At 40.5% G+C, this 14794-nt stretch overlaps 1 protein-coding gene across 8 annotated transcripts in view; it reads right to left on the bottom strand.

Moving 5' to 3' along the window:
* The window catches only part of AGAP1 (ArfGAP with GTPase domain, ankyrin repeat and PH domain 1), a 392763-nt gene that overhangs the window by 139194 nt on the left and 238775 nt on the right, over positions 1-14794 (bottom strand). For all 8 annotated transcript variants that reach the window (XM_076342039.1, XM_076342040.1, XM_076342041.1 and 5 more), the window contains one exon: positions 2141-2245. In XM_076342039.1, the coding sequence (XP_076198154.1) occupies positions 2141-2245 (105 nt within the window). The remainder of the gene's footprint in view (positions 1-2140; positions 2246-14794) is intronic.

The raw sequence follows: 14794 nt of genomic DNA, 5'->3' as shown, positions 1-14794 counted from the left end.
CATTTATAATATAAATCATGTCATAGAAAGATTTTAACACGAATGAGCAGTACCCTAGATGCTCCTAGAGAGTGGATTCAGTAAAGGTGTCTCAAGACGACCCTGAATGAGTACGACATTTTCCCCAGCAGCTTCTTGTCTGCTAGGAGCTGAGCACGGTCCCTCACCACTACCTACCCACATACAGCCAAGGGAAAAGTAGTACGTTACAAACCTTTCCAATCTATGCAAGGAGGTCTGAGCAAATGGAAATATGGAGCTGTGTACCTTTTTCTTGGGGTGGGGGGGCACGGTGGGGGATAGAGGGAAACAATTACAGGCTAGTAATTACTTCTTCTTTAAATGGATTCTCTCTAATCTCTGATGGGTTTACCTCTAATCTCAAAGTAATTACCTCTAATCTCAATGGATTCTCACTCTGGGGGAGACTAAGCAGCTCCAGGGAAGCCTACAGAGAAGTACTCCATTGTCTGCAAGAGGCAATGAAAAAGTAACATGTGCACAACAACTGCCAGGAACAATAGAGCATTTCTACAAAGCAAGGAAGGGACTGGCGCGCGGGCAATGGCAGCTTGCCTACTCCTTGCTTGATGACCCAGAGTTGGCCAATACAATCTAAGGGAAACTCATGTGGGAGCTCCATGGGGGCTGCCTCAAAGGCACGCAGTACTCGTGCTTCCTTTCTGTGAGCAATACCAATGTACAATTCAGGTATTTCGGGACTACTTCATGGCACAATACCCTAAATTTAAAGGCACTAAGAGTGGCCAAAGAGGACAGACAGACTTGTACAGTTTCACAAAAAGGAACAGTGAAAACCTTGCTCCAGAACACAAGGGCTGAGGGACAAGATTTCTGATGGAAAGCAGCAATGCCTTGAAGCTAGTTGTCATCTAACTTACTGAATCATTTTTAAGGGACATGGACATAACATCAGAAACTATAGCAAAGTATTATTATGGCAGGATCTGAGACTGTGAAATCTTGTGTCAAGCCAGAGAAAGTGCTAATATTCAGCAGACAGGGGACAGCAAGTTGGTACAAGCACTGCATCAGTGTGGCCATGCTCCTCAGACATCACCCATCTAAAGCAGAAGTTTCCTGCCAGTTCCACGTGCAGGTCTGTAAGCCCCAGAGCATACCTACAGAAATGCATCTGATCAAAACCTTGATTTTCACTCCCTAATAAAAAATTGCCCACAAGCTTAAAATGACACCAATAGGTTTAGAAACAATTGGCCCTAAAAATGTTACAGCTGGCCACCCTCCGATTTTCATATGTGGTATGATGATAAAATATAAGACCAGATAAAATTCTAAAGATCTTGGTGAGATCCATGACTCATGGTCCAAAAAACACACCATGTATTTTTGTATTTTACCATTGCCTGTACTACAGAGCAAGCGAAGGAGCTGGGAATCCCCTGCGAGTTTCAAGATCTGGAGTCTCCACATTGGCTTGGTCTTTTGAACTGCTCTGGCATGGAATGAGCTCTGACAAATCTCACCTTTCCTCCTGCTGGCATGGCCGGGGCAGATGGGGTGGGCTAGTTCCCAGCCAGATCACTGTGCGCCTTCCACCCCCAAAACTGTACCTAGGGATTGTGCTACACACACTGAGAAGGACAGACAGGATCCTTGGGCAGAGACAATGACAGATGCCTTAACATGAAAAAGTTTTATGGCACATATTTTAATAGCTATGCTATTTTCAAAAGGCTGCTCAGAATTACTTCTGAATAAACCATAACCACTGCATGCTGACAAATACCAGAAACTTTCCTCACTCTTTACTACATCTAGGACACTTTTTCTTACAAAATGCCCTGTTTTTTTAATCCCGGGATCAACAACAAGTCCATAAAAGCATCAGCACAAAATAAAGGCTTAAACCATTTCAGCTGCCTCCTGGGATGCAAGGGAACTGCAGTTCCAGGGGATTCAAAGGAACTTGACTGTACTTGGACTCACACCAGGGAATTTTATTTCAGATTATGCCTTTTTGAGAGGGAGGGGAATGAAGAGAGACAAACAAGTTCCTCCACCAAAGAGTGCTCAACAAAAACACGTCAGGATGAACTCGTTAACACTGCTTTATCAGGGCCTGACGCTGAACATTCAGAGAGCACAGTGTACTTACATGTAAACTAGGATGGTAGGTCAGCACACCATTGTCGCACAACGTCACATATTTCTTCTTCCACTCTTTATTCAATGACTTGCCACTTCGCTTTAGCAGCATACCCTGTTGGGGGGGGGGGGAAAGATTAAACACTCTTTTGCCAACACACAACTATTTAAGACACAGAAAAAGATAAATATAATTGCCAACATTTTTAGATATGCTTTCTCCTGCAAGTTACTCATTTTCCCCTGCTTCTCCCATGATGCACATTTTCTCCATCGGCAGCTTCAGTCCTTGCAATTCAGGAGGAAAAGCTCTAAGTACGGCTTTCATAAAGCAAGTCACATAAACAGAGAAAGACTGTATCAGCGCTGGCTTTGTCCAACGGGTAGAGGAACCCCTTTTGCACTGAATTCCATGCCTCAGGAAAGCACATTTTAATGTGACACAGAGTAAGGTTACCCATACATGCTCCTGCTTGATAAAGACACCACACTCGTTGCATTTCCTAGCCCTCCAAAATAAATGATGAGACCCAGGCTGAGTGAGGATCCTACTGTGTGGCTTGTGCTCCCTTCAGCGTGTTCCTGGGGATTCCTTGTTGTCCAGGCTCAGCCTCTCCACAAGCAGGGAAGAGCACACGTTTATGTTCTCATTCCCTTTGCAGTAAGGTGACACTGCAATGGAAATCCTCCTGGCTATTCATTCCAGCAAAAAAGACATCAATTCCAGGCAAGAGCAGCAAAATGGAAACAGGGCAAATACAAAGTTCTTCCAATAAATTCTGGATAATTTAATGAAAGAGGTGTGATCAAAGAGGAAAGGAGGTGGGCAAGGTGACTCACCTTTCCAGAAATCGTATTCAACCTAAACATCACTGATGAATGCCAACAATCAACAGTTGAGATAAAAAGTCATCATGTGTTTAAATGGACAAGGACTACTACCGCATATTACACCAGTTCTCAGCTTAAAAATAGAAAGTCAATTGGAAAAGCAAAATCTAACATGCTGTAGCACACTGAGGGTGGTACATCAAAACCCATGCTTTAGCAATGCACTTCCTTAGGAAATTTTAATTTCCAAAACCAAGTCAGAAAGCAGTTCCTAATGAGTTCATACAGTACTTCGGTGATTGAAAGTCTTACTGAAATGTCCCGGTGGAGACACTATGTACAGTATGTACCACAGGGACTCACTAGTTCCACAGATCAAGTTCAGATAAAAGTGGACACTTATATTTCATTTCATTAAATCATAACTAGGAATCTAAACCAATACAAACTTCAGATCTCTAATCCCCATAAAATGAGTTTTTCCATTCTCATTTTCCATGGAACTTAACAAATGGGAAAACAGAACAGAGAAAGATGCACTACTAAGCATGGTGTTTCCCATTCCTATGGAGTCGTTTTTGTTAAAGCGGGTTAAAACCTTGAAAGCAAGTTATATGATCTGTTTTTCCATTAAACCTGCAGCTTTATAAAGCGATCTCACTGCAAACCCACTCCCAAAGCCATGAGGGGACAAGGGGCAGTTCTGCATGAGCAGAAGTCCTCCAGAGCTAGGCAAATTTTTTTCTCCCTCCATTCCAGTTGTTGTAACTTTCTGTTGAAGAGATGTTGAAGTCCCTTACCACAATCCACATGAACTAACAACTCTCCTTTTGCAACTGCAGAGATGATACCAGCGGAAAAGCCAAGTTCACAACTGCCTGTTCCTGGACATGCACTTTGAATAAAACTTCAGAGAACAACGCTTTGTGATTCAAAGCAATCTGTGGATGGGACTGTAAAGAAAAGCTTGTGTCGGATGACTGAATTACACAGTGGTACAAACTCCGAACTTTCTGACCGTCTGGGGGTCAGACTGCTTTTTTTTGTGCTGTTCCTTGCTACAACTCAAACTTTTACAAGAGAGAATGGGGTTTCTGAAACGCTTTCTTACAAAAGCTTCCGCGAGTGCGAGTCGCACATCCCAATTACCGCCTTCCAGTGGTTAGAGACGTTGTTTTCTTCTATTAAAAAATGAAAGCTTGTTTCTGCCTTTGACTTGTATGTTTGTCTATAGTAGGTGATCTGTCGCTTCACCTTTCCAATCTTTCATATCTCACCTGCAGCACGTTCGCTTGCGTTTAGGGGGACACAATTCTAGTTATCGCTGTGCTGTGGGGATCAAAAATTACTGTTTCCCTGCACTGGTCTGTTCTTCAGAGCTTTTAATGGGGAAAACGCTGTAAGGATCACAACGGTGATCCCCCCTCCCCCCTGCTGCCCCCTTGCCTTTTTTTGAAGTTTTGAAGGAAGTAGAATATATATATATTTCACACCGTTTTAACTGTCCCTTTGCTATACAGAAAACGTGTCATTACTTACTTAATTTTCAATTCATGACAATTATTAACTCAATAAATAGTAAAACCCCACTACTTTAATGATTTTTACTACATAGAGGTTTTGCTACTATCCAGGTGTGAATTATGAAATTCTATTTTTGGATCTAAATGAAGAAAATTATCCAAATGGGGTTTCACCTTGCTTTTGAAGTGGAATTCTATGCTTTCGTGTTAAAAAAATACTCAGCAGTAAATACAGATGATGTACCTATTTGTGCCTAACTAACAAACCAGACTTCCCAATCCATTTTCTTTAGTCACTACCTTGGCAAAAAGAATAGATTTTCATATTATGTGAGAATTTAAAATATCTTCCAGTACCTGCAGAGGAAACTGCTCTGAATACAAGGAGCTAACTTAAAGTGTTATGAAGCAGAGAAGCCCATATAAACCACACATTTTTTCCCCAAGGCCAGAGACCACCACTTTGTCTGTGGTAATTATATAGAATGGTCTGGAGAAACGCTCTTAGTATCTGAGTTTAGATCAGTTATAAATGCACTCTAACATTACTAAACTTAAAAAAAAAAAAAAAAAAAAAAAGAGGCCCAGATATGACAAGAAATGTTACTTTAAAAAAAAAGAAAAAGCCCTTCACTTCAGTCACATGATGTCTACATTTAAGTCACATCAGATAGTCTGCCTAGGAAACGAGATACATGGGTTCCCACTGACCTTTGGTACCTCCGAGGCAATTTAGAGGTAGCTTGGGCACATCTCCAGTCACAGCCAAACAGACCCCACGTACACACAGCACATCACAAAAATCACATTTAGTCTCCAAGCTATGCAGTAAGGGACTAGGTAAATCAACTTCTACTTCAAAATACCAATTTTTTTTTTGTTGTTGAAATAATCTCTGCCTCAAATTATTATTAATTGGATAATATTATTTCTCATGATTTGTATGAAATCTTTCATTGTTACAGTCTTCCACTTGCAATTTTAGCCCTGCAGTTCGGTGTAGCTGATGCAAAGCCTCCAGATTCAACACTAAGAATTTAACACCTCCAATTGCTCACAAACTGAGAAGAATTTCACACTTCAAATTAAGGGTTTTTTTTACCGCCTTCCCTCCAAAATTGCAATTCTGCGTCTAACGGAGGAACGCTTCTCCTACCAGACTGCGCTAGCTTGTACTTCTAATGAGCCACAGGAAAAAGACTTCAACCGGAGTGCATGAACTTCACTTCTCAGGTTTTGCTCGAGGAACTGCGTCACCATACAGAGCAAACGGAGGAACCGTCTGCACATACTGCGAGCTCTTTATTAGTAATGTGTATGCTACGTCTAGTCCCAGGAGGTCATTGCAAGCCAAAAGCAATGTTAAGTGTACAAGCTTTAAATAACTTACAAAGTTAATGTAATGAATGTAAGTGTTATCTGAAATCCATCACTCAGTGGCTTGCTGTAGCCTCAAGCTGTGATAAAACACCACTCATAAATTTATATTAAAACTCTGTTCAATAGCAATTATTTACCAACAAAGATTTATTGATTGCATTTGCTGTTAGAGACTGGGGCCCTAACTGAGTCAATCAGCTTACGTTGTTGAGCTTCAGGGCACCGGGAGAAGTTACAGACTGCCATCAGGCTCTGCATCCCAATCATTACTGTGAGAGCAGGAGCAGCTAATGAAAAGTCACCAGTGTAGGATTGATTGGACTTAAGGTAAAAAAAAAAAAGCACCCAACACCGGTCAAGGGACCACTACGCATAATACACACAGTTCATCTGAATACACAGTAATCAGCTAAATCTCGCTGCTCCAGATGCCTTCCCATGAGCTACAAACCTTGCTTGCTTAAACAACAAATGAAGACAAATGGTTAAACAATTATGAATTTGTTTTATGGGAATATTTCAGGTTTTAAGCACCAAATTATCTGCATTTAAAAAACTGACCTCTTGGAGTTGCTTAATACTGCATCAAAGATGCTGGTAGGTGAGCCGCCTTAATTTTTCAGACAGGCTGGACAGATGGTAGCAGAATAGACTTACATACTTCCCACAAATAAATGTTATCAAAAACGCACATGCTGATCATCAAGAGATGTCTACAGCCACCGCTTGGCCCGCAGAATTAATACTGTGTGTGGAGCAGCATGCTTTGCATGCCCTGTTGTGCTCCATTTTAATTTTCCTGCTCTCCCATGTATTTTGGATTTTCCAGGGGCCACAAAATACAAAGCGTTTCACAAACAGGATAATACCAGTGATCACAGCTTCACCGACTGCATGTCTCTTTGCATTTGCTCCAGCTGTAGCACTTGACTTGAGGTTTTTGGGGTTTTTTTTGTTTTTTAATAGGATTTGGTACATTTGACTTTTCTTGGCATGCCAAGTAAAAATGGTAGAGCCCTCAAAGTCAGCAGAGCCAAGACTGGACCTTCTGGAGAAGGAAATAGGGTACTTTGGTTTCTGTTTTCTTTCAGAAGCTTACACCACTGCCATGGCTGAGGTACTGGCATCATGCAAGCTTTTTCTTCTTCCCTTCCCTAATTTTTAGCCAACCTCATACTGTTACACCCTGATGCTGTTTTGACAGAATGAAGTATGTAATCTCGCACTTAATCGTTAACAGCATAAATTCTTAATTTTCTACTCAGGTCTTTAGTTCTCGTAACTATGATTAGCAGCTAGCAGAGCTATGAATTTTCTACAGCTCTATCATTTGCATCCTGTTCACAAAAGAAAAACTCACACTTGTCAGAAACATCCTCCCTCAAATAACTGCAAAGGCAACCATTCATAGCCAGGATCACAAACTAACTGTTACATATGAATTCTGGTCAACAAAACATCTGCTTCCTTTTAAATCTATTAACACGGTGAACAAATGCTGGTAAATCCTCCAGGTTTGCATGACTAGCCAACTCTAGGTAGTCTGGCCAGCAGCACTGGAACTAGTCTAGCTTGTCCTAATAACAAACAAGAGATTAATTCTTAATTGGTACTTTTTGCTTCCAGACTATTTAACTGTAACAGGTTTCTAGTCTTAAAGTCCATTCTTCCAGCATCTGGTAGACACCAGCTCAAACTATTTCACCTACAAACAATACTTGCACGCTATAGGAAGCTTATGGTAGTTGCTGCTCTCTTTCCAACAATTAATTTGAACAGACACCAGTGTACGCAACTAATCCTCTAGGGAATAAAATGCTGAAGACGCCCAATGTATTTGGAATCTTCCACAGAAACGTAACTTGTTTTCTTGACTTCCCAAACTTAAGTCTTTTTTTCCTAGGAATTTAAGGGAATGCTGCTTGGTCTTTTGGTCAATTAGCTATGAAGCTGTTTAAATTTTTACAGTTGGAAACCTATACTAAATGTCTCTTACAGTAACAGGGCACAATTGGGGACCAACTGAACCACATAACAAAGGCTACAAGAAAGTGGAGCGCTTCTAAAGAGATCTGAAAACAGGAGATCTCAAATGTTCTCAAATTTCAGTATCTAACAAAAATGTTGCAAAAAACCCCTAAAAGACCCAGTACATTCTTACTGCAGTCAGGCACACAGGAAAAAAAAACCCTTCCTTAAAAACTAGCACTACAGCAGTAGCAGAGTTTTGCTACAGATTCAAAGATGCTTCCCCATTGAAGAAACTATTCAAATTTATGTTATACACCAGCTTTACGAGAAAATGAAATCAGAACATTGAACCCAATTCTCTTCTAACATTCCCTAAACACAAGGCAGCAATAACTCAGCGCAGCAGGTAATTACACCATGAATGGTTACCTAATGCTGAGGCTGATCAGCCACTATTTCCATCTGGAGACAAAGAAAAGAGAGGATCTAAGATCTGACTTGGAGCAAAAGATAATAGCTTTGCTAAAACTTGAAGGACAATCAACCTGCAACCCATTATCTTCCAAGCTCTCTGCACACAAGCTACTAAAAAAAAAATTAGAAAGATTTACTAAAAAAAATCCCAATGCTGATTAAGCAAGTCTTACAGTTCATTGTAGCACTGGCAATGAAGATTGCCACCTCCAACAAAGAACGGCTACCAAATTCCTGCAAGGAATCTCAGCACTAAAGACGTGGTAAATGGGAAGAACAAACTTAGTGCTCACTGTTATTGCGCTTTTATTTTTAACGATTGCTCCAACAATTTATCCTCCAGAGTTTGACCTTACCTGCCAACTGCAGGTAATGCACAAGTTCTTCTGATATGCAGCAAATAATTTTAAGGGAAGTTTTCACAATTCCCCAGCTTGCAGCTGCAGTTTTTTTAAAAGGTAGGGTATGTACTTCCAACATGGCATGGACAAGGATTCCTCAAGGATGTTGCTGAGCATAGGAACCTACTAATCTTACATAAAAGCACAATGTGGTTGAGAAGAGACAACTGCACTGCAATTTGGGGACTAGAGAACAGGAAGCCATCATCTAGCACATCACATCCACCCACCTAATGAGCAACTTTCTTAAGAGGCAAAAAGATGATAATGCAAGAGCAGTCACCCTGGTGTCCAAAGAAGAATTTGAACAGAAAGCTGAAGACCCAGCCCTACGGCAGTATCCAGATGGAGCAATAAACACACTGCTCTGGCAGAGCGTCACAAGTCCAAAGCTGCATCCGTCTGCACAACGGCCAGGATAATACTCCAGACGCCCAAACAGGCACGTCAAAAGACAACACATAGTTGAAGGACAGAGATGCTCAGCAAAGTAGGATACTTCTTGAGTTCTCCTTCAATTGACAGCTTTGTGAAAGGGGCGCTCTTTCGTTAGCCTTAGTTTATCATTATTTCTACAGAGTTTAACACTCTTGTGTTATAAATGCAATTATTTATTTAAAGGAATGGCACATACCTCTCTCTAAAACCAGTTTACCACTCTGACGAAGGCACAGCACCTAGCAAGTCACAGTATTTTTCTGCTTTACAGTAGTTTCTGCCGCTGTTGCCTTCCAAGGTTTGTTCCACTTACCCTGGACTGTTAAAAAAAAATAATCACAGCCCTTAATAATTTCAAGTAGTTGGTTTATTAACCCCTTGGCATTGGCAGTTCTGGTTTCCCTGACACCATCGTCAGCACTAATGTGAAATGCACTGTGATGCAAATCATTATTTTAGTGTCAGAGAAACCAGACGGCTGATGCCAAGGGGTCTAAGTCAGCAGTGGAGGAGCCGGCAGCGCTCAGCTCCGTTTGAACTCTTACCTCTTGCTGCAGCTCCAGCATCATGCACTGCGCTCTAACTACGCTGGCCACAAATGAAGTTAGCATCCACGCCAATCAGCTTGGTGAAACACTGCTACTCTAGACTAAAATTAAAAGGAAAAACAATGTTGGGAAACTGATTCAGTGCAAGCAAACATGACTGCGTGGCACAGTTAATTTGGAAAAGGCTCTAAGAGTGGAAACATTCGCAGCAGTAGAAACGGCTGCAGGGTCAGGCATGAAAAAGAAGTAACAGAACATTTATTTCCCTTAAGAAACAAACTGAGCAGTGTGTGTGGGATGATATAAAAAAAGGAATTATCGTGCAGACATTACTACTTCTAGGTAGATGATATGGCTCTCGTTATAGTAGTGCTCCATTCCCTGAACCCTGAAATTCTCTTTATCATATTTTATATAAAGTAGGGATGGGGGGGGGGGGGGGGAGAGGGGTTCATGGGAGAAAAGCCATGAAAAGCTTAAAACCCAATTTTAACTTTCTATCCTGATACTATAGTGTTTCCATAGAAACATCAGGAAGACCACTTAAGAGCAGCTTTTTTTTGTAGCCATGTTTGGCACCATACCCCTCCCCCGGACAACCTATTATTTCACAAATGGATGCTTTTTGCAGCTTGTTCTGTGCAGGCTCCGATGAAGGGGGGAAAGAAAAAGAATACTGGATCTTTAACCAGTTCCCTTGTGGCCCCCCTCCCTTTTTTGTTGGTAATATTTCTGTCATTCTGCCAGGGTATATGGTACAAAGGGTTACACTTTAATTGAGCTGTCAGCATCTCCAACAATCCTATAAAACTCCGATTATGCACGGCAGGGTTAGTGACACACTTGTTATTGTGGATGCCCTATTTGCTAAACCCAAGCCCCCCCCGCACAGGTCACATAACCCACGCGACCTTCCTGTCATTAGCCGCGTCTATTCCTACCTCACTGCTGTGAAAATCACACAAGCGAAGGCTTCAAAGCCCTTGCCAGGACTGAATTCGACCAGGAGCTAATCACCCACAAATCCAGCTCAAATGGCAATAATTGGCTAAACTGCTCACCTCTCCAGAGCTCAGCAGTAATTTGGGATAATAAAGAAAAGAATTATTCAGCTAACTGCCCTGAAATGTATGCTTTGTGACCGACACACTTCACATTTTAATAATGATGGACACAAAATCCAATTTAATACAGCATCTACTGAATAACAAAACCAAGAACACTGGCAGAAAAAAAAAGTGTGGTTTTTTTTTTTTTTAAACTGTATTCCGTATTATTGTGCAGAAAGGATTCACACTTCATGTTGTGAAATTTTGGAATCAAAAAGGTCTCCATGAACAACCCTCAGAAACCCTGCACCGTAATAGGAGTTTTTAAATTTTTTTTTATTTGTTAATCAAAAGGAGTGTCCTGCATTAAAAAAATAATTTTGCTGAACAGTTATACCTCTGGTCCTTAAACATTTGTACGGGTAAGATAAGAAATATCTTCTTCTCTTCTACAGTAGAAGGGTACCTTCTTCGTTATTCCAGTTAACAGTATTTCCTGATTGCCTTATTTTTCTTTACTTTTATACCTTGTGACAGGATCGTTGGCAACAATGACCCCACTATATACACTTGCTGGACAGGAAGTGACACTACCTGGACTGCTTCGTGATGTGACCAGCCTCCCAGGACGCACTGAACTAGTTCAACACTGCAAAGATGGTCCATCACTCCTCCTTCCACCCACCCCATTCTCCTTCCTCAAATCTCTCCTAAGACCAAGAAAAAAAGAAAATATATATACATCTGTGTGTATACACACACAGAAATGATAATTGCATGCTCTGACTTGTCATACTGTTTATATACTTCAGATGTCCAATTCACTCAGAGGAACAGGAATGAGGATGACTTTCATCACGAAGATCTTTCAGAGGTGCAGTTAATGTATGTTGGGCAACTAGTATCCGTTCATCATTATAGCAGGAAAAAAAGAATAAGGAACTTAATGAGAAAATATTCCTTCACCCTCTTTAACTGATTCACCTTACCTGCTAAGGGAAATTGTACATATTGAATTAGCATCTTCAAGACATAGAGCTGCTTCAGAGCTACTGAAACGTTACAAAATGTACCCATAACTCTAAAACTCAGTGAGTGAAATGTCTCTTCACACCAGGCACGTTTTCTTGCTGGCCTAGCACCAAGTGGTACGTACAGATGGATTTTGAGGGAAGATGTGTCAATGTCCCTGCATGTTAACTGCCAAAAAGATCCAAAATCAAGAGGCAGCAATTGTGCTTAGTTCAGAGAGGGATCACAAGTGCTACGTCTGTCTCAAGAAATTAGTTTAGAAATGCTTTATGCCTCATTTATTTAAGGCATTCACATACCTGCAGTTTTGTAAGTTAACAGAAGGTAAGTCAGAAAGAGCAGTCACACGAGCAGATACGTTAATGGGCTAAAAGGGGTTACCCATTAAAATGGTTGAGTCAAACATGACATAACTGAGTTTAAGCCAGATCCTATTTCCTAAAGATCACAAAATCATGTTTCATGTTCTTAAAAGAGCTGCAGAAAATGGGAAAACTCATATAGTCATAACCATATTTCTTGCCATACCTGATCATTACAACAAGGATCACTTTGGAAAGGATCTTTTAATATAGTTGTAACATAAATATACACTTTGTTTTCTTTAGAATAGACTCTCTGGTACAGTTTTTCATGTTTTGCGAAGAGATGGAAAGATGTAGACGCTGCCCTACTCCACGCCGAGATGGCATCCAAGCTGGTTACACGGAGGCCACCATGCTGTTCCAAGAGGACACGAGGGAGCAAAGCCACCATCTTGTGACACCTGAGATGTAATATATACTCTGAAGACCACAGCCCATTCTGGACACAAAGAACTGCCAACTATAGCCTGCATTCAAGCAAATGCATTGAAGAACTTGTGCTCTCAATTTCATCTTAAACAAGAGGAAAATATTCAGATAAATGTAGAACATGCCCAGACACAAACAGGCAACTGTATAAAGAGACAGCTACAACCACATCCCTTTGCTATGTGCTTGACATCTGAGTAGACATTGAGCTAAACAGTTTATAAAAACGATGATATATTTACTAGGGGCAGCAGAGACACGTCTTTTTAAATAATCCTTTTCAGAACATACATAACTGTCTTTTTTTCTTGCAATCAAATGACTTCCGATTGTGCTGATGAATCAATCTGTACTTTGTCATCTGTAAAGAAAATCATTCTGGCTTTAGGTTGAAGTATATAAAAACGTGTAGCTATTCACCCAAAAACCTTCTAGCACTGGTCAAGGGCCATGACTTGAGTCACACTGGTCCTTTGAGAGAAGAAATGCATTTTACTGGGTGTAACACTTCCCTGAAAAAACCTAACACACAACACGTTAGATGACTTCTGCTGATCACCAGATCTCTAGGAGAAGACAGGAAACAAGGATCTGTGGGTTTTCACCTTTCGTCAAAGACCAACTCAACATCTAGTGGAGAAAAAAGGAACTTCCCCAGTTCCCCAAAGCAACCCACAGCACCAGCAGGGTCAGTGAAGGAGACTGGCACCTCTCTTTAGCACAAACTTGTAATCAACGTTTCTGAAGCCTCCTCATTGCCTGCTCTATACTGTATATTTGATGACTCTTCTGTATCAATGTAACTCCACATGTACATTGTCTCCCTGAACCCCAGTGAAAACCCATCCAAGGCCATTTCCAGGGATTTAAGGGTACAATCTAAAGACAACTTTCAAATACAGGTTTATTACACTGTGTTCTTAAATTGTTACTATAAAAAGGCAAAGCTACTTCTGTCATTAACAGAAGTAATCAATTTTTACTATGATAGGTGTTATAGAAATTACAGTTAACAAAATATGACAGACATTGCCATTTGAAAGAACTTTTCTGAGAAATTATAAATCAATGCTTTTGACAAGGTTATTATTAGGATTCCTGAAGTAATAACCTGAGACAACCCAAAATTTATTTAATATACCTCAAACCAGTACTTCTGAGAAAAAAACAGTACTTCTGACAAAACCCTAGTTTTGTCTGGGCCTGCTTTGCCTTATATACAGCATACACTCCTCCTCTCCCCCACTTACCAAGCTTAGCATTAATCAGTGCAATTTCAAAATAAAGGATTCTGCATAATGTGTCAGCAAGTTAAAAATTGTAATATTGTTTTAATGTTAAAATCACTCCAGATACAATGCTTCCTATGTAGTATATTTCATGGCTCATTTGCTTCAACAGATATTAAGCTTCAGTCAACAATTAACTACTGACACCTTTTTTTATTATTTTTTAAACCAAGAAGATTTAGCAGAAAAGCTAAGGCGCAACTTGGATTTATTAGATGGATGTTAATTCAATGTCACCAGTTTATTTTCCTTCCATAAAGTATCCATTCTTGAGAACAATAGGGTCACTTAATCTACACTTCAACTGAATTGAAATTCAGATTTGAGCCATGCAGCACATATTTTAGTCAAAAAAATTGGTGTAAATGCATCAGTTTAAAAGACCATTTAAACTGTTAATTGTTTTTCACTTACCATATAAGATCATTCCCAAACATAACCATTTAAGTGAACATTTAAATGGTGTTTCATATACAGCACTTGCTCTATTTATACTGATAGGAAATTAGTGCGTCAGGAGACATTAGCATCTGAAGCATTTGCTGGTTTTCTGCAACGAACCCATCGGCGCTCCCTTACACTTCAGCCTGGGTTTACCAGCAGTTTCATGGTGCTGCTGCTTCAAAGCCTGGGCACAAGACAAACCATCTCACTTCCTACTTTCTGAATCAAAGGACATTTTTATTGTCATAACAGCAAAAATAAGGTGTCGACAGAAGACTTCGTCCTACCTCTCTGCCCACTCAGAAGCATGTTACAGCACACTTGGGATGTAAACCCAACCCGTCACACAGATGTAAACTCGGACCATATTTTGCATTTCACAAGGCATTTCCATCTATCAGAAGCCTTAAGAATCAGGAAGCAGATGATACATTCTTGGATCACTGGCTCATACCCAAATGATGTCAGAAAAGGCACATTATGTGACACT

Source organism: Aptenodytes patagonicus, chromosome 6, assembly GCF_965638725.1.
Source record: "Aptenodytes patagonicus chromosome 6, bAptPat1.pri.cur, whole genome shotgun sequence".
NCBI classification, from domain to species: domain Eukaryota; kingdom Metazoa; phylum Chordata; class Aves; order Sphenisciformes; family Spheniscidae; genus Aptenodytes; species Aptenodytes patagonicus.
Note: the sequence above shows the minus strand (reverse complement) of the source record. Positions and strands in the feature narration are given on the sequence as shown.